At 46.0% G+C, this 26,742-nt stretch overlaps 4 protein-coding genes across 4 annotated transcripts in view; 2 read left to right on the top strand and 2 right to left on the bottom strand.

Moving 5' to 3' along the window:
• Nucleotides 1–4,951: 4,951 nt before the first annotated feature.
• Nucleotides 4,952–8,727, bottom strand: LOC124687982. The gene is made up of 8 exons (XM_047221700.1): nucleotides 8,328–8,727; nucleotides 7,847–7,927; nucleotides 7,704–7,763; nucleotides 6,643–6,686; nucleotides 6,446–6,488; nucleotides 5,597–5,668; nucleotides 5,409–5,510; nucleotides 4,952–5,334 (listed from the first exon to the last, which is right to left on the bottom strand). Exons 1-8 carry the CDS (start codon nucleotides 8,640–8,642, stop codon nucleotides 5,209–5,211), a joined length of 843 nt encoding a protein of 280 aa, XP_047077656.1. The 5' UTR covers nucleotides 8,643–8,727; the 3' UTR covers nucleotides 4,952–5,208.
• A 133-nt stretch (nucleotides 8,728–8,860) lies between these two features.
• Nucleotides 8,861–13,292, top strand: LOC124692848. The gene is made up of 3 exons (XM_047226290.1): nucleotides 8,861–9,269; nucleotides 10,619–10,820; nucleotides 12,706–13,292. The coding sequence occupies exons 1-3, from the start codon at nucleotides 8,861–8,863 to the stop codon at nucleotides 12,869–12,871; spliced, it is 777 nt and encodes a 258-aa protein (XP_047082246.1). The 3' UTR covers nucleotides 12,872–13,292.
• A 3,389-nt stretch (nucleotides 13,293–16,681) lies between these two features.
• LOC124692847 (senescence-associated protein OSA15, chloroplastic-like) lies at nucleotides 16,682–23,459 on the top strand. The gene is made up of 13 exons (XM_047226289.1): nucleotides 16,682–16,809; nucleotides 17,630–18,031; nucleotides 19,358–19,528; nucleotides 19,649–19,722; nucleotides 19,814–19,890; nucleotides 19,998–20,069; nucleotides 20,250–20,318; nucleotides 21,104–21,150; nucleotides 21,278–21,401; nucleotides 21,476–21,544; nucleotides 21,625–21,728; nucleotides 22,629–22,704; nucleotides 22,873–23,459. Exons 2-13 carry the CDS (start codon nucleotides 17,712–17,714, stop codon nucleotides 23,053–23,055), a joined length of 1,386 nt encoding a protein of 461 aa, XP_047082245.1. The 5' UTR covers nucleotides 16,682–16,809; nucleotides 17,630–17,711; the 3' UTR covers nucleotides 23,056–23,459.
• An 816-nt stretch (nucleotides 23,460–24,275) lies between these two features.
• LOC124690472 overlaps nucleotides 24,276–26,742 on the bottom strand; it is a 28,758-nt gene continuing 26,291 nt past the window's right edge. Inside the window, exon 7 of the mRNA XM_047223858.1 lies at nucleotides 24,276–24,526. Within this exon, the coding sequence (XP_047079814.1) occupies nucleotides 24,418–24,526 (109 nt within the window). The 3' untranslated portion in view covers nucleotides 24,276–24,417. The remainder of the gene's footprint in view (nucleotides 24,527–26,742) is intronic.

The raw sequence follows: 26,742 nt of genomic DNA, 5'->3' as shown, positions 1-26,742 counted from the left end.
ACTACGGCTTGTCGTCTGTGGCCGATAAAAATGCGCGCAGTGAGAGGAAGCAGAGGCCGAGGAATATGAACGTGACAACTTCCAATGGGATATTCCTACGTCTTCACAAGTTGTCCATGAGGATGCGCCGGGCTTGAAATATGTGTGCTCCAAGAAGCTGTTCGATTCTCAAGAAACGGGCGATGAGGAGGAAAATCCTAAGGAGGTCGCCACCGCCGCTGTCAAAAATATGTTGAGCCCAAACACACTCCGTGCTACGGCCACTACGGCGATGGATGGTCCAAGCACTACAACCCAAGAAGAGGAAGAGGGCAAATAAGAAGGACGCCCAAGACAAGGCGGCGGCGGCCAAATCCAAGGACAAGGTCCCACTCCTTGACAAGTTGCCAAACAATTGGCGACCTCCGCATCACTTGGGTCAACCGATGCTGCCGAAGCATGTCGTGAAGAAACTCACCCCGGATATGAGGAGCTTGCATGAGACTTGTCTTGCATTTGGAGAACCTTCTTCTCAAATCAAAAGATCCTGGTTACCCTCTCTTCGTGGCGAAGGTGCCAAGCGGCATGAACTTCGTCGAGAAGTACCCGCGGACTTGTGCTTCATCCGGTTCAACGACATCGTCGGCATCTATCGCATGCAAGCGCTCCACTTTAGTGTGGTTCGCCTAGTTGCTCTTAGCTTGTACTGCCCAGATTGTTAAGGAGGGGACGCCGACCATCGCCATAATGGACCCCTTCTATATGCGGGAGAGCATCATCGGCAACCACGGGGATCGCGCGATTGCCACCCGGCGGGTCGAGGATTTCATGCTGGCGAACATTAAGAAGGGCGCCATTCTCATCCCTTACTTCCCCGAGTAAGTAATCATTCGCTAGTCCCCCATCACCATTCTATCCTATATCTCCATTTGCATTTCCAAAGGTTAATCCGTGTGTTTTCCGCGAGAGACAAGTTCCGCACCCTCATCGTCGTGCACCCGCAACACTCGCATGCGATCTATCTCGACTCGGGTAGGGACCGCAAGAAAGACTACTCCCACATCGGGGCCCTTCTCAATGATGCTCTCACCGGCTTCGCCAACAAGGCAGGCCCCTCAAAGTAGAGAGGAAATCCCGAGGAGGCTTGGTCTTAACCCACACAACCAACTTCCCTGCCTCGGGCGGTCGACGCCCGACAATGGGATGGACGCGTGGTACGCCATCCTTCGGATGCGGGAGTACATAAAGTACGCGGATGACATGTTGCTGCCGGATAATCTCGAAACGAGGTTTGCAAACATGGCGGATGTCCCCGATAGAGAGATTAGAAAGAACCGGGGTCGCATCCAGCAGTTCATTTGCACGATAATCCTGCGAGATGTCACCAATAGGTCCGGCGAGTTCTTCTACGGCTATGGTCTACCACCTAATGACGAGATAGAACTCCGCTTGGAGATGTCGCGTGATGAGAGGCCGTTCAACTCGCTTGAGGGCTGCCGTCCATTCCCCCTAGGCGTACAACCCTGATCCTACGACGGGAACACTTGCTAAAGCTTGAACGATATGTCCTTGAACTTCCGTACTCGTAATAATTGCTATATATTCCCATAGAATCGACTAGTTGCTTTTATTTAGTTGTATGAATGTGCATGTGAACATGTGTCCGTAGTTTCATTTACTTTGCTATATATTTCAAGATTATGGCGTACATAGCTTAATAATTATTTGCATTTACTCGACCACTACTTGCCTCGTATTTGGAGTTCGCCGATGATTAGAATGTTCGGTCAATCGTACACTCGGGGGTGGAGCCGGTGAGCCTTGGTGCGACGGCCACAAGTATCAATCTATTGTGCATCCTACCTAGCCTCACCGACTCCATCCCCGGATGTTAATATTTGTTTCGACCGACAAAGTATGAGGCACGCTATTTAATTCGTACTACTTGTCTTCTATTTGAGTTCGCACTTCTTAATTGCATTGGCCGATGATTAAAATGTTCGGTCACTTGTACACTCGGGGTGGGGCCAGTGAGGCTTGGTGTGATGGCCACAAATATCAATCTATTGTGCATCCTACCTAGCCTCACCGACCCCATCCCCGTATGTTATTATTTATTTCGACCAACAAAGTATGAGGCACATGCTATTTAGTTCATACTACTTGTCTCTTATTTGAGTTGGCACTTGTTCATTGCATTGGTACTAACGTTTTACTTGTCTTGTGAATGGAGATGCCGACGACATATGTCGTGTACAAGGGGAGGGTTCCTGGAGTCTACGACGATCGGGAGGATCTGTCGGAGACAGGTGCACCGTTTCGGCGGCAACAGCTACAAGGGATACCCCACTAGGGTGGAGGCGGAAGGAAGATACGCCCGTTATCTAGCGGGAGAGATGAGGGACATGAGGAGGAACCGGATGAAGACCATGGCCTTCGTGATGATGGTCATCATGACCATGTTGGTCATGTTCTATGTGATTGTAGTTTAGGTTAGGACCTACATTGTGAGGTGTATGACGATACTTGTGACGACTATGTACCAAGAGTTCTAACTTTGTGAAACTTCGTCGTTCGGTGTTGCATATGCACATATGTTGTATGAATCAACATTCCGAAACGAGACTTGCGTATTTGTGTACTGATACCGAAATGAAACTTGGCTCTCTATGTGCTTCTCATATTACATGTAATACTGTATAAATATGAACTGCGTTGTAAATATATACTGCTGTCTGTCAAATATGTATTGTAATATGTCTGGAAAAAAACTGAAAAAGAATTTTCGATTTTATTGCCGGCGCACCTAAATGGCCTACTGCCGGCGCACGTTGAATTCGCCGATGCTTGGACTCACTCACTGCCGGCGCACTCGATGGTGCGCCGGTGAAAATTGTTCTTTGCCGGCGAAGCGTCGAAGGAGCGCCGGCGAGTATCCATCTATCGCCGGCGCACTGCCTGGTGCGCCGGCAGTGACCATTTATCACCGGCACGTTCGCACCGGCGGGCTCGTGGTGCGCCGGCAATGGGCAATTTTGGTTCGCCGGCGGTAGCCCTTTTCCTAGTAGTGTATGTAGACATGGTTGAGAACTCTTTCCGACCAATAACCAATAGCGGGATCTGGAGATCCATAATGGCTCCCACATATTCAACGATGACTTAGTGATCGAATGAACCATTCACATACGATACCAATTCCCTTTGTCACGCGATATTTTACTTGTCCGAGGTTTGATCATCGGTATCACTCTATACCTTGTTCAACCTCGTCTCCTGACAAGTACTCTTTACTCGTACCGTGGTATGTGGTCTCTTATGAACTTATTCATATGCTTGCAAGATATTAGACGACATTCCACCGAGAGGGCCCAGAGTATATCTATTCGTCATCGGGATGGACAAATCCCACTGTTGATCCATATTCCTCAACTCATACTTTCCGGATACTTAATCCCACCTTTATAACCACCCATTTACGCAGTGGCGTTTGATGTAATCAAAGTACCTTTCCAGTATAAATGATTTACATGATCTCATGGTCATAAGGACTAGGTAACTATGTATCGAAAGCTTATAGCAAATAACTTAATGACGTGATCTTATGCTACGCTTAATTGGGTGTGTCCATTACATCATTCATATAATGATATAACCTTGTTATTAATAACATCCAATGTTCATGATTATGAAACTAATCATCTATTAATCAACAGCTAGTTAAGAGGCTTACTAGGGACCCATTGTTGTTTACATAACACACATGTATCAATGTTTCGGTTAATACAATTATAGCATGATATATAAACATTTACCATAAACATAAAGATATATAATAACCACTTTTATTATTGCCTCTTGGGCATATCTCCAACAGCGTCGCTGCGCCTCTGCGGGAACTGCATCGTCGCTGCGCGCCAATAACTTCCGTCGCGAGGTAGGCGACGGTTAGGTTAAAATTTATTATGCCGCTAACGGGTCGGGCCCGCGTCGCTAAGCCTCGCTTTTCGGTGCGTCCGGCGTCCCCGATGCGTCTCCTGTGGGACGGGGACGGGCTCGGGGCGCCGGACACCGTATCGGGGCGCGCCGGACAAAAATGGGCTTTGGGGGACGCGGCTGGAATACATTTTTTGTCCGGCGCGCCCAAAATTGCTTTGGGGGACGCGGCTGGAGATGCTCTAAGGTACGACAGTCCATAGCACAAGTTAGTGGTTCTTTTGGGTTAACAGTGATGCTAAGGAGGCTTCTTTTAACTTATAATAATACCTGAGGTGACCAGCAACATCACCGACCAAGTGCTAGTGGCAGCTGATCCACTTCTCACATATACAATAAGCTACAATGCAACCGAGGCTAATAGGTGCAAACAACCCTACCTTCTATCTCCTTTGGTCATGGCTCTATCTAAACGCCACAGTGGCACTGGAAGAAGCAAACAAGTTATGTAAAGTCCACTCTGACATTTACATCGTTTGGCTATAAGGAGAATGCAATGCACAACAAAATATCTGCTACTGTACCTAATTCGATCCTATTTGCTCTCCTTCGTGACCAATATAATCAGTACCCACATATTTTACTGGAGTACCACTCACACTGACTATGAATCCAAGAAAAAATGCGGTCCATGGTTCGCAGCCACATAAGCAATATTTTTCTTCTAGGGAAGCTGATAAGGCCAATGCCAGAAGACATGGCGCAGAGCAAATAAATTTTAAAAACTGATTGGATATATAAGTAAGCAGTTATTCTTTGCATACCATGGAACTCAAAGTGATTTATGGATTTTCTCAACTACAGAAGCATGCATATCTCATAGAACAAGCCGATGTATCATCATGGGGCAGTTCTGGGACAATGTACTAGATTAGTCCAACAAGCTCTATGAGACTATTGAATCAACCAGTCAAAAAAGATCACTGAATCAGGCATATTAATTAGTCAATTCAACCAATTCAGTTCAGAGAAATTAATGAGTCAGTTTCACCAACTCTGAATAATCATCAACAAAGAAAAATAACATACATGTATTACAGTGCTACAGATTTAGTTTAGCATAAATGTACAATAAGAACAACGTACTAGGAAACCAAACAGGAATGTCCATTTTATAAGGCCATGACAGCAGCACAGACTTGTTGTGGTTATGAGAAAGCAAGTGTACTGAAATGCTTCAGGTTCAGTCAGGTTGCAAATTTGCATCTACGAATTAGTATAGTGGCACTCTACCTATCAACTCAAAATTGCTTTGTCCAGCCATCTTGGAAGTCTCACTGAAGGCTTGATTCCAAGCTTAGTCAGGAAGATTGTGTAAATTATATGCAGTATGAAGACAAAGAACGCGCAGTTAAGTAGAAGCTGTCACACAAAGTAAAAGTCAATAAATGAAGCAAGCTTGTGCTATAAGTTTAATTTGGCAGGTTGAAAATTACCAGTGTCCCAAAGATTACATATATTGCATCCATGGAAGGAATTGCGTTAACACCAGCCGCCGCCAGAATGAACGTCAACGAGGCATGTATGTTAACGGTTATCTGAAATGATTAGAAGTTACTGAAAATACCAGACTCTCTCCCAGTTGGTCTTAAAGTTGAATAGACAAGTAGATTAATAAAGATACCAATTGAAGAATATTTTCTCTTATCAGGAACGATGACACTAAAACATATCCGCAAGCTCCCATAGCACGGATCTGCAAATCAAATTGTCAGCTTAGAAAGGGAGTAACACAGACATCTGATCGAAATGATCATTGGGAAAATATCTGATATTGCTCTAGTTTGTAAGCAAGTCTTGTTATTTATTTCTTAGTACCCAATGATCCTGAATTTTGGTATTAGCAACACTGGTTGTTTATTTATTTCCACCCACTGACACTGAAGTCTGATGTTGTTTGAACCTATCAACTATCCACTTTGTCATCACAGAAACATGAGCTTATGCACCAGCATATATTATATCTTCCAACCTTTATTCTGTTACAAGAAAGTTTCATCTGGTAAATTTAGACTTGACGTCAAATTAAGAGAATCATGAACTGGCCATGTATTGCCTTCCTAGAAGAAATAGCAAACAATATGCTACTTGCTAAAAATAGTAAAAAGAACGTAGGAAATATTTGGTACGTATTACTAGTTTTAGTTCACTCAGTAGTTTTGTGACAAAAACTAGCATAAAGGTAACCCTTTACTGTACAAAAGTTCATCCAAAGGATATCTAAGAGTATAAGGACGAATACAGAGATTTGCATTTGTTAGTCATGGGCTAGACAGTTATATTCATATTTTCATACAGAAACTATATAAGTATGTTCAAAACTTTACAAAAGGTGAATGTCCTAACTTTATGTAGAATCTTTCAAAACGTTCATGGTAAGGCTGTCCAAAACCTTACATGTGTTATCTCTATGTGATCAACATTTAGGAATATATCTATAAAATATGAATACCAAGTGAGAAAAGATGTTTACAATTGAGCAAAGTATAATAGAAACAATCCAATTGGTCTCCAACCTGATGAAAGAAGAGGAAACAAATGTTACCATTACTCATGGCCAAAGTAACACTGAGCGGAAGCTGCAGATGAACAGATGCATCTCTAATGCAAATCTATAATAAGCTAACGGTGAAAGCGAAAGCTTCACCTTTAAGCTTTTATATTCCTCACCTCCACATAGTACCCATGGCCAGACCAACTACTCCATGCATAAGCTGCAGGAAAACAAGAGCAAGGAATGTAAGAATGTCCTCAGTCATAAAAAATGAAGAGTTCTTTCGATCTTTTAAGTCTCACAGAAGATGCAGAACTAATGGACCAACATATGCAGACAAGCAAAGAGAAAAAGGTAAGTTCACCAACAAAACCAAAACTAAAGTACGTAAATGAGCTAAGGAATACTGTTTGCTCAATGATTGATTAATGATAACCTTGCTGTTGCAGCTTGCTATCTATGAATATAGGAGTTTTCCACAGAGAATATTTGATACGGGCATGGAGGCCTATGTGGAGCCTAGATTCAGGACTCCACCAGCTTAATTATCTTAGTTTTTGTAATTGTCATATATTGGCAAATTAGGGATTTTTAATAAATCGAGTCAGTCTTGGTTTGGGCCTGTCCAACCAAGTTAGGGAGGCCCATAGTGGGGCGCCCAGCCCAGCAAGGGCTGGCCGGCCACCCTTCCCCTCATATAAGGAGGTGGGGCGGCTAGGGTTTAGGGAAGAACAAGTTTAGTCAAAAATATTAGGGTTTCCCTATTGCGTGTGATCACGTGTATCATCCCTCCGGGGGTACGGCGCTGCCGTTATCTATTATATCCGCTGCGAAGGTTCTTGTGTTCTTCAAGGATTGTCTAGCTCTTGGTTTGAGGCGTATCGTTCATCGATCCGTTGCTTGCTGGATTCGTTCCCTCTTCTCCAGGCTGCGTTCATCGCGTTCTTGGGAGGATTCTCTACCCCAGGTTCTCGCTGTGAAAGATCGGGCATCAACTTAGGTGGATTGGCTTGGATCTACCGTATCAATATTGCTTTCTTTTAGTGCTAAGACGTACTGATGCTTTACTATTATTCATTCAATGATGTGAAGCCACCAATTCAACACTACACAGCAGTACCAAAAGCTGTTAATTTCAAGATAAATATGTGGATTGATAACTGTACATGTTTAAAACTGCACACTTGCCATTGCTACAACTATGACATGAATCATAAGTCAGAACATAGATACTTACCAGATAAGTTGACGCTTTTACAGGGCCAGACAATGTGAATAGCAGTAAAACAGTGGCCACCTGGTGAGGCAATGGAACAAAATTAAAGATAAAAGATATGACAGCTCTTTAGATATGAAAATGAAGCATATGGTCAGACTTACCATAGTTTTCCTGCCAGCTGCTAGTCCCCATCTCAAGGAGGAGATGACTATTGGCAATGGAAAAAAGCAACTAAAGTAATTCTGCATCAGCAAATAAATACATGGTTGATTACTCCACCAATTCGAATGGAAAATTACAATATTCGAATATTTCAGTTGCAAATAATAGGGTTAATAACTTAAGGAATATAAGGAAAAAATGATAATTTGAAGTTTGAATCAGCTGTCAAACTAGTTTTCTGAGCGAGTATATGCTGTAAGCAAACCCACCGGTGGATAATTTGAAGTTTGAATCAGCTGTCAAACTTCATCATGTATAAATGCCGGCGAGATTTATCAAGCACATCTATGATTCGTTAAAAGTAGTCTCCGCTTCAGGGACTATGATGTATCTATCAACAGTAGACTAAATAGATAGAGACACCAAACTGGCAGGAAAACGTCGCACAACGATCTGAAGGAAGGAAGGAAGGAAGTATACCTCGATGGCGAGGGAGTTGCTTAGGAAGTAGGCGAGGCCAGCAACTGATGCGAACATGGCGCACTCCACGAGTTGCCGTGTCTTGGCGAGTGCCTCGCCCAGGTCCTCCTCATCCACGCCCAGCCGTCGCTCTCCGGAGACCGCTCGGTCTACGGCGAGCCGAAGCAGGGGATTTCGAGCACGGAGAGCAGCGACGGCGGATGGAATTGGAAAGGGAAGCTTTCGGAGTGGGGAGGCGGCCAGGTGGCGGCGAAGGGCGGGGTGGGATGGAGGCGGGGAGAAGCTCGGGCAAGGATGGAGGCGAAGGCGAAGCATAATCCCCTAGCCGAGGATTGCCCCGTTGCGGAGGGGAGGCGGCGGCGGCGTGCCCGGAAGATGGCCGGAGTGGAGGCGGACCGGTCTCGGGTAGGAGCGTGTGGGCGGGCGGGCGAGCGATGCGGTCGTGATAAGGATCGGACGGCGCCAGGTAACTCTCGAGGTGATAAGAGGAAACAACCACCGAGACTGACTGGCTACTCCTCAACACAGACGAAATGCCGCTGCTACTGCTGCCGGCCGCGCGTTGCGCCGCTGCGGCGTCGGCGTCGGTCGCCTTCTCGCGGCCCCCGCCGTCCCGGCTCCGCGCGTCGCACCTCGTCTTCGCCTTCCGTCGCCTGAGGAAATACGGCCGCCAGAGCCGTGAGCCAGTGCCCACCACCAGCCAAAGCTTCGACGAGGACGATGACGACGATGACGAGGACGACGACGACGACATTGAGGAGGCGGTTGACGAGGATATCTTTCTGAAGAATCGGCCCAAGCCGCCCGGTTTCGGCGTAGGGAAGACCTACACCACCGACATTGAGGAGCAGCTTCTCCGGGAGATGGGCCTGGGCGGCGCGGGGCGCCAGTCCCCGGCCAAGAGCGTCAAGGCCGCTGGCTCGGCCAAAGAAACCGGCGCAGGTTAGCTTCCTCTCCCCGCGCTCTCATCAGCTCACAATTCCTCTGCTTTGTTTGTGAATCGTCAGCCAAGTAATAATACTAGCTGCGAATTCTCACCTGCTGCTTATCTTAGGGAGTATCTGAGATTTTGTGAATGCTGCAATGTTGGATATACCGAGCTATCCGATATGCAAAAACTATTTTATGCAAGGGACCGTTCAAAGTTGGTTAAGAAATGGGGAATTAGCTCAGTGCCATCTTGCGAAGAGGCGATTTTTATTTTTATTTTATTTTAGAAAAACAGGGACCGCTCTCCGGCTCCTTTGATTTCATAGAAACAGGGACTGGCAGCTCAATCTGGCTCCAACTCCATCGGCATCCTTAGTTTCTTTGTCAGCAGGTGTTTGAATTGATCCATGAGCTCCCATTCATGGTCCTTGAAAGGCACCTTCCAGTCCCTCAAGAAAGCCAGGCTTAGGTGCCACACCTGTTTCATATTCAACCAAGTTTTCTGTTAAACACAATAGAGTTCCTGTTGTTCCAAATGCTCCAAAGAACAGCAGATGAAACCACATTGAATTGCATGTATCTAGTTTCACATAGCCATTTGGAGGCAATGCCTAGATAATCAGTGATCATGTACATCATTCCAAAGCAGCTTAGATACAATGCAATTAAAGAACAAGTGTGTTACAGATTCTATCTCCTTACATAAGGTACATTCTAGAGGTTTTGGGATACCTCTGCGCCTCAAGTCGTCCCTGGTCATGATTTTATTATGAGAAATTAACCACAGAAAAATATGGATCCGAGGGGGAATTTTCAACTTCCAAACAGCAGGCAAGTAAACAGGTTTAACACCTCTAAAGTTAACTAAAGCATATAAAGATTTGGATGAATAAACCCCATTGAATTCATACATCCAGATCATCTGGTCCTCCTGATCAGATAGAACAATTGACCCAGCAATGGCAAGAACCTCCTGCCATTGGATCATCAAATCTTCAGAGAAGGTTCTTCTAAATGTGCATCTAAGTAGATTACCATCCCAAAGCTCAGCAATGGTTTTAGTTTGTTGGTTAACTATAAAGTAGATATCAAAGAAGTGTGTTGCTAAAGGCGAAATTAGTGTCCATAATAGATTTTTAACACTAAAGTGGAACATCTTGTCGATTTCTCTTTAAACAATAAATGCTTGTACTGTTGGTATCAACTCTGCTTAGTAGATACCACACCTGCCTCAGCATTGCATTTTGGAAACCTTTTGAAATTCTTGGCAACTTATTTTGTGATTTGGCCGCTATGGAAGCTTTGAAGAAAGTGTTGTTGAACATAAGCCTGATTGATGAATTTCCTGTACTTTATCACAGATCTCAGTAAGGATGGCGTTCATGTTCGTATTTGGAACCTCCCGAAAAAGAAGAACATACATAAGGACCTGAACCTGGCTTTTAAAGGGTTTCCTGGACTGGTGACTATAAACCCAGTAAACTCTGGAACTAAAAAGACCCGTGATCCTATTTGTAAGGGTTTTGCATTTCTCAAACTGGAGTCAGTGGAGGCTGCAACCAGGTAATTTTCTTTTCGTTGAATTCTCTTCGCATCCTTGCACAATTATTTGTTATTCCTTATGTTTCCTGCCATGTGCCTTTCTCATGTTATCAATGAATAAAGATTTGGTGCTGTTTCTCAGTAGTAGCTGAACCTTCTGTTACTCCAACATGGCATAACTAATTGAATACATCCATCAGAACTTGTCTTGGGCATTCTTATTCATCTATCCCATTTCCTAGCTTGTGGATTGCACGCTGCTTCTGCCTAACTGGCTGAAATTTTTCCTTTGCTTCTCCCTATTGCTGTCGGCAAACCAATGTGTATTCATATATTAGTGCTTCCTACTGAACTTTTATCGCCCATTTAAATGAATACAACTCCTTCCTACTGAAATATTGGTGAAACCCCGGATTAAAGGTCATGATGCAGGTGGTCCGGTTCTACCCACTGGACCGCTGCACCGGACCTGTGTTTTGCTACCATCAGGGTAACGGGGCGGCCCGGCAAAATTAAGGTCCATTAAGGGTAATACCCTTTCGTCCCTAGGGTCAAACCGGTAGCTACGATTAGCTCCTCTTGACATGAACATGCCGCCGCATGAACATAAGTTCGACCACATCCACACCGAGACCATGGCGTCCAGGCAAGCGGGCCAGCGAGAGGCGCATGCGGAGAACGACGCGCGCCGCGCGGCGGAGGAAATCGCTTGATCGCGGGACGAGCGTGTGATGCAGGCGGAGCAGGATGCCTGCCACGCGGCGGACGATATCGCGCGCGCCCGCGCCGACCGGGAGCACGGCGGCGGGGGGCGGCATCCGGGGGTCCCTGGCGAGCGCGGTAGGCCGCATGTTCGGCGCTGCCAAGGACACGACGGCGGATAAGACCACTTATTCCATGCTTGTCTCCAAGTCAACCATCGCTCGAGCAGAGCAAGCCGCCGTCGGAACGCCGTGACGCTGCGGGAGGCACTCGATCGTCTCGCCAGCCAAAACGATAGATGTGGATGTTTACCTTGGTGTTGCGGAGTGCGACTAGCTCGGGAGAGGGGTTCCTCTGGCGCTGGAGAAGGCATCCACCAGGTGCACCTGTCGGGCCGTGCGCGAGGAAGAACGTGTTCTCGCCGGCGCTGTAGCAGACGTCGTCGTTGTGGACGCGGCCGGTCATCAATGGATGGCAGGCGGTGCCACGATGGTGTGCAGGAGTTTCAGCGGCAGGTCCGGCCACAGATAAGTGCTCACTGGCTCACGTATCAAAGGCGAAGCTGCTCCTTGGTAATGGCTGAATGCCCATGTACTACTGCTAGTTTCCCTGTTGTCATCAGGCCGCGCCATGTACAGATTACAGAGAGGAGGGCCGAACCTAGGATTGCCCATAACCCTATGAAAGCAGGTGCGGGGCAAACCTGAACCTACCAATTGTAAACAAGGTTTGGTGGTCCAATAACAGGTCCGACTCGGACCGCACCATTTGCATCTTGAATTAAAGGTGAAATCCTGAAGCTGTTTCTCAGGTATTCACGTTTGTTTCTTTTTAATTCTGTCTTCGGCCACAAAGAACTCAGTGTAATGCAGTTGAGATTCTTTCGAACTCGCATCACTCATTGCCCATTCAATGAATACAACAACTACCAACTTATTTATACAGCATAGAACACCCATTTCAAATTGGCAAGTTCATTTGTTCATGCTGAATGCATTTTCCCATTTCAGTTCATTTAACATGCATTACATTTCGGAGATGATGCATTAATCTTGTTCCTGCATGCATTTTTTTAAGAGTATTAAAATGGTGCTTGAATAAATTCCTGAGAGCAAGCATTCATATTTTCTGTGCAAATTCTCTCAGCCCTTTTATACCTTTTGGTTTCCAGCAACTCTAAACATGCTTTACTTTTTGTGTGCAGGTTTGTTGAAGAATACTCTAGTAAAGATGTGTTGTTTGGCAAGGTTCAGAAGCCAATCAAGTGCTGCATTGCTGAAGGGCACAGCTCTACAGATACTTCAAATCAAGCATCCGGTGTACAGGTGCCAGGGCCATCAAATCCCCAACGTTTGGTGACCGTAAGGTGATTGACACGCTGATGTGTCATTCCGTAGCCACCCGTACTTCCCCTTTTTGTGGACGATAGCATTGACATTAGCAAGAAAGTCTAAAATCTTTTCCCCAAGGGTTTATTTAGATAGGCAGGGATTAGAAGCAATACCCTCAGATTTTCAGTGGTTTTAGTTGAGTTTCCATGCCCATCTGAAAGGTCTTATTGTTGGATCATTGGACGAACAGGAGGAGTTGAATTAATTTCAATCCTTGACATTTGGTATGGTTTCCAAGAGCAAATCAGTTGCTTGCTAAAAGGAGATAAGAGCAAATCGGTACCTCATCCGATGATAAATAGTGTTTTTTGTCGGCAGAGTGGCCAGAGCAAAAGTGTTGAGCTCTGTATCAATGTACAATATACAACTCATTTTTGGAATAATTGTTCATGTAGTTTTACACTGAATGTATTAGTACCATGTTTTTCTTTTTGCGGGTAGAATCATGTTTTTTTTAATATTACAGTATCCTGATCGGCCACAGCTTATATCATCCTAGGTTGATAGTGACATTTGACGTGTCACATTAATAGCAAAATAAATAAAAGACAGACTGCCTGCACGCTATTCTTGTAAACTATTTAGGCAACCAATAGTTGATAATCAAATCACTTGGCTGGTATGGACACTAGGACTGGTCTGGTATGGTCTGCGTGTGCACTTGTGCTAACAGTTGGCAATTAACTTGGTCATTTCGATCGGTAGAAAGTCAAGTTAAGTTACTGTAATTTTTTTGGGTAAATAGATTTTCTCACAAATTGCCACCTTGCAAGATTGGTTCTTCCTGGGACCTAAATTAATTGACATAGTTCAAGAGTACACCTGTACTTTGGACATGAGTGAGTTTTTTTTTCTTCTTAACTAAGAGCATCTCCACTCGCGTTCCCCAAACCGCCCCCCAAAGCAATTTGGGGCGCGTCGGACCAAAAAACGGTTACAGCCGCGTCCTCCAAAGCCCAATTTTGTCCGGCGCCCCGAGCCCGTCCCCGTCCCACAGGGGACGCACCGGGCACGCCGGACACAACGAAAAGCGAGGCGGGGAGTGACGGGCCCGACGCGTCAGCGGCATAGGGAAAATTCGTCTCCCACTCCCGCCAAATCCCACCCCTCCCGCCACATCGCGCCTATCCCGCCGCGCATTTCTGGCCTCCCAACCCATATCCCGCAGCCGATTCATTTATCCTATCCCACCGATTTGTTTCTCCCTCCCGCCGTCCACCCGCCGCCGCTACCCTCTCCCATTCCATGGCGCCGCCGACAGCCCCCAAAAAGATGGCCAAGAAGCCGCCGGGCAATGGGATGAAAGGGGCGAAAGCGCCGTTCGCGAAGCCGCGGAAGGCGTCGCCTCCGAAGAAGAAGCCGGAAGGATGGACCGTTGATCAATGGCGGCAAGATTGTCTGCGCCGGAAGATGGCGACAGCGGAGCGGAAAGGACGGAGGGCGGCGGAGCAGGAGAAGAAGGCTCTGGCGGCGCGCCAGCACCAGCACATAATGGTCGGGTGTATCGCCGCCACCAACGCGAGCCCATGGAGTACGTCCGCGCTGTCGTATGTTCCGGGAGTGATCTCTCCTTCGACATCCGCCTTCTACAACGACGGCCCCTCCGCCACTCCCGGGTGCGTGACGCCTAACTTGTCGCCCCGCTACCAGGATGCGGCTGCCGCATGGCGCTTCAGCCCCAACAACCTCTACTCCCGGCGTACGAGCAGCGCGAGCCAGGACCCGGTCCGGACGACGACCCTTTCACTGGCCGCAGGGGGCCGCTCGAATTCGACGGCACCGGTGCTGAGGAGGAGGACGGGGGTGAGGACGAGGAGGACGAGGAAGAGGAGGGGGTGGAGGACGACGACGAGGACGAAGAGGGCGGCGAGGGCGACGAGGAAGAGGACGAGGAGGGTGCCGATGACGATGATCTCGTGGAGGTAGACGCGGACGGCGTGAGGACGAAGAAGAAGAAGAAGAAGAAGAAGAAGAAGAAGAAGAAGAAGAAGGCGTTGGGCACACGACGCCCCAAGTGGACGGTTCTGGAGGATCAATGTCTGTGCGAGTCGTGGGCAACGGTGAGCCATGACTCCATCATCGGCGTCAACCAAAAGTACGGGAAGTATTGGGCGAGGATCAAGGCCGAGTTCGATGAGCGCTAGCTCATCAAGAGGGACTACAACAAAGTGACAATGAAGAGGAGCCAAAAGGCAATGTCGACGCGATGGGCCATCATCCGAGCGTCGGTGAACTCCTTCCATGGGTACCATCACGACATAGTGACCAGAGCCGACAGCGGCGCCGACGTCGCCCAACTGGTACGACTCTTTCTTCCATAATCTGTAGCGCCTACATTGTGTTCGATGAAATGATTCCGCTTCCTTTGGTTATTTTGACAGGGCCATGGGGGTTTACCGGAGGAACTCGGAAGGTAACAAGTCTTTCGCGCTGATGCACTGCTATAGCAAGCTCAAAGTGAACGAGAAATGGCGGTTGACGCGCCTGTCGCTGTCCAAGGGGAAGGACGACATTGATCCGGGACGCGCGGCGGCAACGTCGGCAGGGCGTCCTCATCGGCAACAAGGCTGCGAAGGCCGCCTTGGCCGACGCCGCGTCGTCTGAGAAGACGCAGGCGTCGATCACGAAATGCCTCGCCGACGTCTCCTCGACCTTTCTCTCCCGCCACAAAAAGGCCGACGAAAGGTGGGCGGAGCTGCTCAAGAGGCAAGAGGAGAAGTTGGAGCTCAAGAAACGCAGGGACGACATGTCCCTCGCGCGAGAGCGTCGACGGAGGGAATGTCTCCCGGACGCGGGCGGCGCACAACTTCTTCAAATGCCGGATCCTCGACGACATCGAAGCCAAAATGGCTGCGGACGACGCGGCGGCCCGAGCGGCAGCGGCAGCGAGAACCGCGGAGCAAGAGCCGGCCGACGCGTCTTCATCGCTACACCTGCGTTGGCCTCTGCGACGGCGACGGAGCGAGACGGAGCATGCACAGCACTGGGCAGATCGCGACGAGGTCATCGTGATCGACGGGTCTGCATCGACTCAGGATACGTCGCCGTCACCCAACCCCTTCTTCTAATTTACCATGTACCACCGGTCTGTAATATGATCGCGCGTCCAGTACTTTGATCGCCGCTACTCTGATCGCGACGATTCGGCGGAAACGATCTTTTTTTAATGCAACAATTTGAATTTCTGATTGGGGGCGGCGTTTGGGGGACGCGGCTGGGAAGCGACGTCCTCCAAACGTGACACGAACAAAACACGTCCCCCAAACGCTCGATCCGGCACTTTTTGGGGGACGCGAGTGGAGATGCTCTAAGTGACATAGAAGGACTCCATTGCTCAGATTTTTTACTCTTTTGATTTTATGAATAATTATTAATAGATCGGTAGATCTTTTCCCAAAAAGAAGACATTAGTAAAACTTATCAAAACTTCATACAAAGCAAAGCATGACTATCCAAGGAAATTTTTTTGACTCCGCCACTGCAACCATGCCATTGTTTTGCAAAAAAAAAAAAAAGAAACATTTCGTTGTGTCTCAGGAAAGTAAAAGCAAAAGAAAGAATTTTTACATCGCGTGGTGAGTTTGTGTTGTTCTGAATTATCCACCGGGAGGTGTGCCAAGCCAAGATCCTGGACGTCGGCGCATGGTGGCCACAGACACCGGATCAGAACGGGGCCCCAGCCCGTTGGCGTCCCTCCCGCCTCAGGGGCAACTGGTGGCTGCCATGGCATGCCACTTCCTGGCCCCAACATGTGTGGCCCGGCGTCGCTCTCCCTGCTGCTTCCAGAATCTCCTTCCCATACTCGCTCGTCCATAGCGTCATCTTCCTTGCTCCAGTCTTTGTACTGTTGTACCTGATCTCCCCTCCCCCTCCCCCTTCCTCTCTCGTCCTTCCCCGGCCTCCGACCTCCTTCAACAGTAAGTGAAGGCACCATCCCTTCTCATCGCTACTTCTTTGGTACGCGTGGTGTGGTCTGGTCTGGTTTGGTTTGGGTTGGTTTGCTTGCTAGCACGAGCACCACCAAAGGTGTTCGGAGGAGTGGATTCTTTTTTTTTTTGTTCGGAGGAGTGGATTCTGAAACGCCCACTACTTGTTCACCGAAATGTCTAGCACGAGCGCCACGAGAGGATCTGATGGACTCATGGACGGCTCTTGGAATATCTGAGAGAGCATATGCGAGAATGGCTGCATAGGCCTTCGTCGAGTTATATTTTGATTTTAGGCCGAGTTCCTTCGGAAATTAGTATGGTCCAGTAGTACTTAACCGAGGGAAAGATGTTAGCGCGTACCATAGATCGGGAATAAAATTGCATGAATCCGTAGTGTGGGGCCGTTTGTGTTGTTCTTAGCTGTGCCTTTTATTTTTGTGAGGCTGTGCCTACAAGTTTATCTGTATGCTTACCGGTTTGATTATCTTATGCATGCTTGTGTTGTATTGCCAACTTGTTCGTAAACTAGTTTGCCAGTCAAAAGCCTTTGTGTAATATAAGCTGACAATTTGGTGTCATGTAGAAGAAATTAGATGTTTCCGTGGAAGTACTGACCGACCATGGATCAAATCTTCTGTTTCCTACTACTTTTGGAATCATTCGTTGACAGAGATCCCCGTATATACACTACCTTAATTGCTATCCGTATGGTGTAAAAAACATCAGTACTTGCACTGCAAAATAGTTTCTAGGTGTTATATGTGTACATTTGTTTTTACGTGCAGCTAATGCCCATATTTGACATCAGGTACATCAAGCTGGCTGGGAAATCAGCTTAACCAAACCAGTATTGTATCGCGATCAGTAGTAAACATACAGCTTCCACCCACATGGCTAGCCAAATCTCTGGTACTGTAGCATCTAGTGGGGTGTGCTATAATGATCAATACGGAATGCCCTGTAAGATGAAAGGACTACATTGTGTATCATTGAATTGTATACCCCAAAATTTAGAGGCGAGGAAGGGGATGAGTGGATATCACTTAGTCGTCAGGTTCTGTTCAAATGATAGATATGGGCAAACCACTCTTAAGTCCAACAGTTCCATCCTCAGACAAGGTCAGAATGTTCGGTGCCGTTCTTATGGGCCTCGTGGTAGCAGTGAAACTAAAGAGCGCAAGAGTTCTGAAGATGACAACGATGCTTACAGGTAACTTTTGAACTACATGTACTGGCCCATGAGATTATCCTTTCCCCCAATTTACTACTACTTCATAATCTATGTATATTTTTGTGGCATGAAAAATACTAGTCTTCCCATGTTCCTAATGTTACAAAATTTTACGTTCTGTATGTCTCTCTTGTCAGTAATGTTGTTGTGCTACTTTTATTTTTCATGATGCTGCACATAATGTAAATCAATCTAGCCTAGTTTTGCTGAAGTTAATGAAATATAAAGAATAATAACCAAGGAATAGAATACCCAGGTACATCTCAAGTTTACATACTGTTCATCTATTTTTTATTGAGATAATTATCTTCCTGGAGTTCATGACCCCTTGATGGATTTCACAAATTGTGAGCCTGCATGATAATACTCACTAAAGTTGGTGTACCAATTGATCATCTGCACCAACTAGTTGACTCAAGTGTAAGCTGATGAGAAAATGTCAGTAATGTAATTCAACACACACAAAAATGCTGGTTCCTTTTGTCCTCTCTATACAGAAGTGAAGAAAAAGCAAACAGCAAGAAAAAGGAAAAAATCAAGCCCAGAATGAGCAGAGCAATCCCGCCTCAAACATCTCAACTCAGAAGAGTAATCAGCTGCAAGAATGTCTGCTTGTTCTCTCAGTCCATAGCTGCAGCTCCTCTTTGATTTTTTTTGACTGGAAACGTAATTATCAGCCCATGAAAGACCCCTGGAGTTTTTTTTCTCCCCAGAGATGCAGAGCGCAGGCCCAAAGCAGTTTGGCCAAGTGCTCCAGCGCCATGGCTGCACCTGTTCAGCAAAGCAGAGGGATGACCTATGACAATTTGTCAGTTTACCTTGTTGACTAAAGCGTAAACGATACTAGCAATTTATAGAAAAAAAAACCAGAGGGCAAATGATCTAGTGGCCTATCAAATTTACCAGATAATATAGGGTCCATGTGGGCATGTGATCAATTTTTTCATTCTTCATCAGACCTGCCTATATGCATCTTTTAAGTTTCACTTAGAGTGTTCTTTTGTATTTTGCTACAGTATAGTCTATTATGAGCCCATTCAATACATATGATTATAAAGCTAAACTTGGTACCATGATGCTCTGAGTAATCTATTTTGACTTACAATATTAAGCTTAGCCAGCTGAAGACTTACAAAAAAAATAAGTACCAAAAATATTTCACACATATCTAGTTTCTTCCAAAATAAATTTGAAGCTCAGTATCTGGATTCTACGATCCTATTGTGCTAAGCTGCACATTGTCATTTTAAAGTGGATATAGACCCGTTCGTCATCTTAGGTTTATATTCTGAAGCTTCTTTACAGGGATTTTAAAGAGCAACCAAGAGGAAATTCACAATTTTCAGATGATCAAGTTGCGGCTCAGAAAAAATCACTCTACTCTATTCAAGGGCTATCCAAAGCTTGCCAATTTGTTTACAATGATGCAAAGTTTGTGAATGAAAGAGCTCAGAGTGATATTCTTTTGCTTTCACGGTAGTACTGTTCACTGTGCATAATCATTTTCGTAATATTCTAACAATTATTTTCCTTGGTAAATACAAAAATATTTTGTTGGATTTCTTTTTCTTATATCTGGTATCCATTTAATACTAGTGGCATCACAAGGCTAAACAAACGGGCATCTCAGGATGTTGCTGTATTAGGGTTGGGATTTCTCAAGCTTGATGGTACATGGTTTTCTCCCTTGAATATCAAGCTTTTAGTTTTTTATCCCATATGAATTAATTTCTCATGTGAATTTATGATTTTTGTTGGAAGCTCGTGCAAGGAAGGACACTCAAAAGATTGATAACAGTGTGAAGGAGCGGGCAGCCCACCTGACCAATTTTGCTAGAGTATGTGTTTGCTGTGTTCATCAGATATTGAACGGTTCATATGCTTTTGTATCATTGGTTGCATTATACTTTTATACTGTAATCTGACCTCTGTGCGCATAATCAAGATACTGAAGGAGCGCGCTGAATCAGACTTGAAGAAAGCAGCAGATCAGCATTGGAGTGATGGTGCTTTAGAGGTCTATACAACTTCCTTCAATTCAGTTTGTAGGAACTAAGTGAAAGGTTTAAGTTTACATTCACTGTAGAGAAAGTTGGTGTACCTGTTTTATTGACCATCCTCACATGCTATTTATATGTTACTGTTTAGTGGCTTCATGGTTCATGTTGATCTAACACAATAGTTATTTGCAATTCAGGCAGATCTGCGGCGAGCTGACATGGTTGTTAGACGACGTGCCATGGAGGACGCTTTCATGGCTCTAAAGGTAGCTTAACTTAGTTCATAATCTTTACATCCTGTGTGTTTCATCACATGGTGATTTATAATATCTGAATAACCGGGCACTCCTTCAGTGCCAACTGCCATTCCACTTGCCTATTTTGTCAATAGTCATTACTAGATGCGGTAATGGCAGCATACTGAAAATCATACGAAGAAAATATCTAATGCAACATCCATTGAGACGTCTGATGTAGTTAGCTTTCCAATAACACGCAATTGACAACTGGTGGAATGCAAAGACTGTATTAGGAAAACACAAATAGAAAGAAAAAAGACTGAATCAATTATCTTTGTGGCCTTGTGTACGCCAAGTATCAGTTTTTTCTGAAACGATTACCATGGCATTTTATCAGTATCGTGCAATGCCCCATCCATCATGGTAACGTATCTTCAATGTAAAGTGTTATGAGCCTGCTATTACGATGAATCCTTGACTTATATGCTCTGCAAAAATAATCCAGGGTAGTTTTTTATACTTAGAAGAAAATAGATAACCCTGCACCCAGTAGCTATGCCAAGAACCTCGCTGTTTATACCTTGCCTTGTACATCTAGTCCATGCTATACGTGATCGCAACATACTAGTATATGATGAAAGCATTGGCATTTGTAACACAAATCAATTTCTTGAAGTTTAGACTAGATTATCCTAGCTGGTTTGATAATTTTTTATCTCACTTGACAACTATCATGCAGTTATTATTACTCCAAATTACATCCTGATTATGAATTCTTATGCTGGAATGTAATATTCTAATATTTAGTGCAGTTTGTACGGGATATCCATGATATGATGGCAAACAAATTACAGGATCAGTAAGTTTCTAATACGAATTTCAAATGCCAAGTTCCGTAAAGCAAATGAATGTTTACGAAAAGTGCAGACATATTTACCCTTTCCCTGTTGCATGTTAAGTCTGAATTAAGCTATAAGTACTTGTAGGATTCCAAAGGATGCTTCATTTTCACGTACTAATTCAACAAGGTTCATCACACTCGAGAAAAATGGGAAGATTCTTGAGCTGTTCCCTCGTGAAGTCTCTACAGATCAAATTGCTGCCATAGAGGTTGTATCTATGTTAATTTGTTTAGTGGTGCTCTCATTGCCTTGCTAATTTCTATTTAATTTATATTTTCAAAGGATGCATACCTGAGTATGGCATCTGCCTTGTCTGAGGCTGATGGTATCGACTACACAGATCCTGAGGAGGTGAGCCATGTTTAAACTCATCGATTAAACATGAAACTTCTTATATTAGTGTTACAATCATCTCTTTTCTGTTTGTGAAGCTTGAATTATTAGTAGCGGCTCTTATTGATCTGGATGCCATGGATGGGAAAAAGAGTGTTTCCTTATTAGCTGAATGTTCAAGCTCTCCAGATGTTAATACCAGGTGCATAGCAGCATTCTGTTACTCAATTTCACCGCATTTTCCTTTCTTGTAGGCTTGTAGCTATTCATTTCCTGCCAAGTACCAAAGAAACGAAGAGAATGATTGAAAGCCATAACTTGGTTCTATTTGTATTTTATGTTGATCTTCTCATAACTAAGTATATATAATTAGACCAATAAGCTATTGTAGAATTCCATAGAAACACAACAAAAATTTCCGCACATCGAACCTTACATTTTCATCATGGACACGTCATCAAAGATGCCCAGGGGCCAGGGGGTCTTATTCACTCTTTACAAACATGGTGCCAAAACCACTCCTTTCAGCTGTTTTTTACAGTCATCAATTCACCGTGTCCAAATTCTGAGCAACGTCTACCTTGTGGGCAAGACCAAGTACATTGTGCAGTGCCATTTCCTTGAGGGGCTAACTTTTAAGAAGAGAATACACAGGAAATATGCAGATTTAAAAACCCCAATCCAGGTTTAAAATATGTAACAGCAAAATAGATAGCTTAGATCATTTACTGTAGCTATTTGGCAGGCAGTATGATGATTACACAGTATGAAGGAGATGTTTTGTTTTCATGATTGTTTGGAAAAATGGTTATATATGTCTACTTATATCCTCCTACTCTCTTGTATTTACAATCTTTCTAACACCTATTGTTTTTGTTCCTACTATGAAGGTGGGTGACTTGTTTGTTTTCATACAAATAAATAGGGTTTGTGTTTTTGATAGGATGTAGAAATAGAATGTTCATCTACTACTTACCCACTCACCCTAGGTTAATAGAGATCATGTTATCAAAATATCCTTATGCCTAACTTGTTTTTCTATACTACTTTCGTGCTACTATGCTGCATTTTAGTGACCACTGCATATTTCTATTGTTTGCAGGAAAGCTTTGGCTAACGCATTGGCTGCAGCTCCATCTATGTGGACTCTAGGGAATGCTGGGATGGGCGCATTACAGGTTATCATGTTCTCTCATATTTTACCAAAAGGAACATCATCAAAGCCATTGAAACACAAGCCTTTTCTGTCTGATGCTCACTTGCTCATTACATGAGCTGTAGTTCTTGAATTCAGTTGGGAAAGTAAGATTGCTTGTTAAATAAATTAAACCTTCTTTTGATTGCAGAGATTGGCTCAAGATTCCAATTACGCTGTAGCTAGCTCTGCAGCAAGAGCCATCGATGAACTTAGAAAGCAGTGGGAGCTTGAAGAGGGTGACAGTCTGAGGTTTGTAGTGAACCAAAACTTGGATACCAAAGAGACTGCCGATGACAGTTCAGCAGAAGATGACACAACCCGTGAGGCGTAGATCAGATGAAATATTGCAGTAAAGATTAATCATAACTTCCACAGCATCATGATTGACACGTAGATACAGCTTTAAGAACCGAAGAACTTGTGTAAATGAATCGGCTGCATCGTCTCATCTTAAGTGGCAGCATACAATGCCCTGCTTGGTGATTAGCTCACCTGGGTGGATGCCAATGGTATAATCTTGTAAGAGCTGAACAAAGGGAAAGTAGTGTAATGAGAACTCATTTCCTCGGACCCAAATTGGTTATAGATGAAGCATAAGAAATATAGTGTAAGGATATTTTCCCAAATCTTGCAGCGGTATTTCTAGTCTGATTATGATTTATCAGCACACGGGGGGGATTATATGTACATCCTGATGCAAAAGATATAAAATTACTGTGCTACTGCTTCCTGGAATTTTGTTGCTTCAGTTCTTTTAAGCAATTGTGTTATAGATACAATTGCAACTACATTATCATTGGAACTCCCTAAACTATCAGTCTATCACTTATTTGCTACCTTAATTGGTTTCTCTCCGGCCATGAACCTTAAATTGTTGCAATGTTCACTTTGTTCATTTTTGCTCGTAGACATACTGTCTTCGCCCGCATTGCTCATCGTTGAGCTTAGGCAAATGGACTTCTCTGTGTGGTGTTTTTTTTTTAACAATAAGAGGGTCCTGAAGGACCCAGAGCTTATATTAAGATTAAACAGTATTACAACAAAGCTCAAACCAAAGACTGGTGCTCTGAAAACCAGAGCCTAAACATCTAGTGCCTAGAAAGCACACATGAAAGAGAAGCTACTGAGGAAGATGCAGCGAGAATGTTGATCTGACCTCACATGTAAGTACCAGCAAGGGGCTACTCCACCAAATGTAATAACCGTGACGCTAATTGTATCCTAATTTAGCTACATTGTCCAAGATCTACAATTTCGTCACATAAACTAACATCAAATTAATTTAGTTATATAAAGCTATTGCAGAGACATCAAATTAGTTTAGTCCAGCTTATCTAAGGCTTAACTGGAAAGCCGTCTTACACACAGTTCCAAAGTTTTTTCTCATGACTGAATCAATCGATGATTTTCAGTGGTTTCGCGAATAATAAATGACAGGTGATTACACACTGCATCAGTGATCAGCAGGCTAGTACGAGCCTCACGGTCAAACCTGATAGTGAAAACAATACTGATTACCCAAACAGAACTAAAGCTGAGCTTATCATACATGCGGCACAAATGGAGTGTGCGGTCCCGATGAAATCTTTTACTAACTTAACTTGAAAACTACCATGAGTTACCATTCCCTTTTTTTGCATGTAGTTTTTCCCTGACGTAAATTTTATACCATGGCAGCCAAGAAACGTACGTCCTAGTAATCACTCAGAGGCTTCAGATAAGGATAATCCGCTAGAAGCCTCTCCTCGGAAAGAACATCATCCTTTTCTTGTGGAGTCCATAAGACATTAATGCCCTGATATAGCAGGCAGAAGTTAGAAATTAATTATCAGCAATGTCAGAAGAAAATGGCATGTAAAACATTGCCGCTTGCTTATCTTGATCATACATTTAGAAACAATTGTGAACTATGAAATAGATAGGAAAGATTCTCCATACCTGGATTTCTCTTGTAGGTATTTTTCGAGAAAACGCAAAAGACTTTTGCGTTTCATTTCATTGAAAAGATAGATAGTTTTACAAGCCTCCTAGGAGGCGGGGTACAGGTACAAGAAGTGACTCAGTGCACATCCCAGGTCGTCGGAAGCACTACTCTAATGCCCTTCGCGCCGGCCCTAGCCCAAAGATGAGCCTCATCGAAGATCTCCTGGACCAAGTCGCGCACCGAGGGCTGAGTTCTGTCAAACACGCAAGAGTTGCGGTGCTTCCGAGAGCATCCAAGGCGTCAACAGGGTGAAGGAGTCCAGCCCTTTGCGCATAGGCTTGGCGGTCATCTGCCTGGCCTTGCGCCACCGGTCGTCGATGGAGGCGTCGTTGCTGTCCGGCGGGCTGACGAGGTCATGCGGAGGCGAGCCAACACCTCGTGCCAAACCTGTCGTGAGAATGGACAGGCGAGGAGGAGATGGTGCATGGTCTCGGGCATCTGGTCGCGGAGGAGGCAGCGGGGATGGTGGCTGGGAGGCCTCGCCCGGCGAGGCGTTGGGCGGTCCAGCAGCGATCCATGCAGGCAAGCCAAGTGAAAAACTTGACCCGCGGCGGCGCCCAAGTCTTCCAATTAAGCTTCCGGGAGCTGGAGGCGGTGGAGCCATGGAATTGCGCAAGGTAGCAAGACTTGGCGGTGTAGGTACCGGTGGCGGTCCACTTCCGGACCAGCCTATCGGGCTCGGTGCGAAGCGTGATGCGCGAGACGGCAGCCCAGAGCGTCAGGTATTGGCCAATCTCGTGCACGCCGAGGATGCCGTGGATGTCCTGAGCCCAGGCGTTTCCAAGCAGCCCTTGGGCGACGGTCCTGACCTTGCGCCGGCGCTTGGGGATGTAACCGTATAGGCTTGGCGCGATCTCGCGGACGGCGCGGCCGTCGATCCACCTGTCTTCCCAGAAGAGTGCGTCGCGGCCGTTCCCAACCGTCATGGTGGTGGAGGCAAAGAACAGCGCTCGTTCCTCAGATGTGAACTGCAGGTCAAGGTCGCTCCACGCACGTCGATCGTCCGTGCGGGAGAGCCAAAGCCAGCGAAGCCGCAGCGCAAGACCAGTCCTCTCCATGTCCGGTATGCCCAAACCGCCGTACGAGATGGGCCTGCGGACTCGGCTCCGATTGACGTGGCAGTTTCCACCTTTGGCTTCCTTCTTACCCTCCCACAGGAAACCCTCTTGATCTTGTCGATGAGTTTTAGCGTTTTCTTGGGGAGTCCAAGCACCAGTCTGCTGGTGGATGGGAATGGCGCTGATCACCGCCTTGACCAGCGTTGCGCGCCCAGCCTTGGTCATGAGTTTCGCCTTCCAGGTGGGGAGGCCAGCGGCGGCGCGTTCAACCGAGAGGTTGTAGTTGTGCAGCTGTTGGTCTCCGCGAGTCGGGGAATGCCTAGGTAGGTTAGCGGCAGGCCGGCCGTGGGGCAGCCAAGCTCGTGCAGCGCCGGCGCAACGGCTCCCTCGTCACAACGAATGAGAGTGGCCGAGCTCTTAGCGTAGTTGACCTGCAGTCCGGACGCGCGGCCAAACAGCCGCAGGATCTCACGCACGGCGGTCACGTCCTCCATCGTGGGGCAGCAAAACAGCACCACATCATCAGCGTATAGCGAAAACGCCGGGATGTGACGCCGTGGGTGCAGGCGTTGCAGGATTCCTTCGCTGATCGCGCGCTGGACCAGGCGGCCGAGGGCGTCGACTCCCAGGACAAAGAGCTGCGGCGAGAGGGGATCTCCCTGCCGTAAACCTCTCCGGTGCCAGATGGGTGGGCCGGGCTCGCCGTTGATTAGGACCCGCGTGCTGGCGGAGGTGAGCGGGATCGCAAGCCAGCCCGAGGAAGCGATCACCAAAGCCGTGCCGGCGCGGGGCTTCGAGGAGGAACGGCCACGAGATGGAATCGAAGGCCTTTGCCGGGTCGAGCTTGAGGAGGATGCGGGGCTCCCGAGCTGGTGGAGGAGGCGGGCAGATTGCTTCACCAAGATGAAGTTGTCGTGCAGGCTGCGGCCGGAGATGAACGCGTTTTGGTTGGCGCTAACCAGCTCGTCGAGGCGCG

The sequence above is a fragment of the Lolium rigidum genome, chromosome 2 (genome assembly GCF_022539505.1).
Source record: "Lolium rigidum isolate FL_2022 chromosome 2, APGP_CSIRO_Lrig_0.1, whole genome shotgun sequence".
Lineage (NCBI taxonomy): Eukaryota > Viridiplantae > Streptophyta > Magnoliopsida > Poales > Poaceae > Lolium > Lolium rigidum.
The sequence above is the reverse complement of the archived record's forward strand: the minus strand, read 5'-3'. Positions and strand labels throughout refer to the sequence as shown.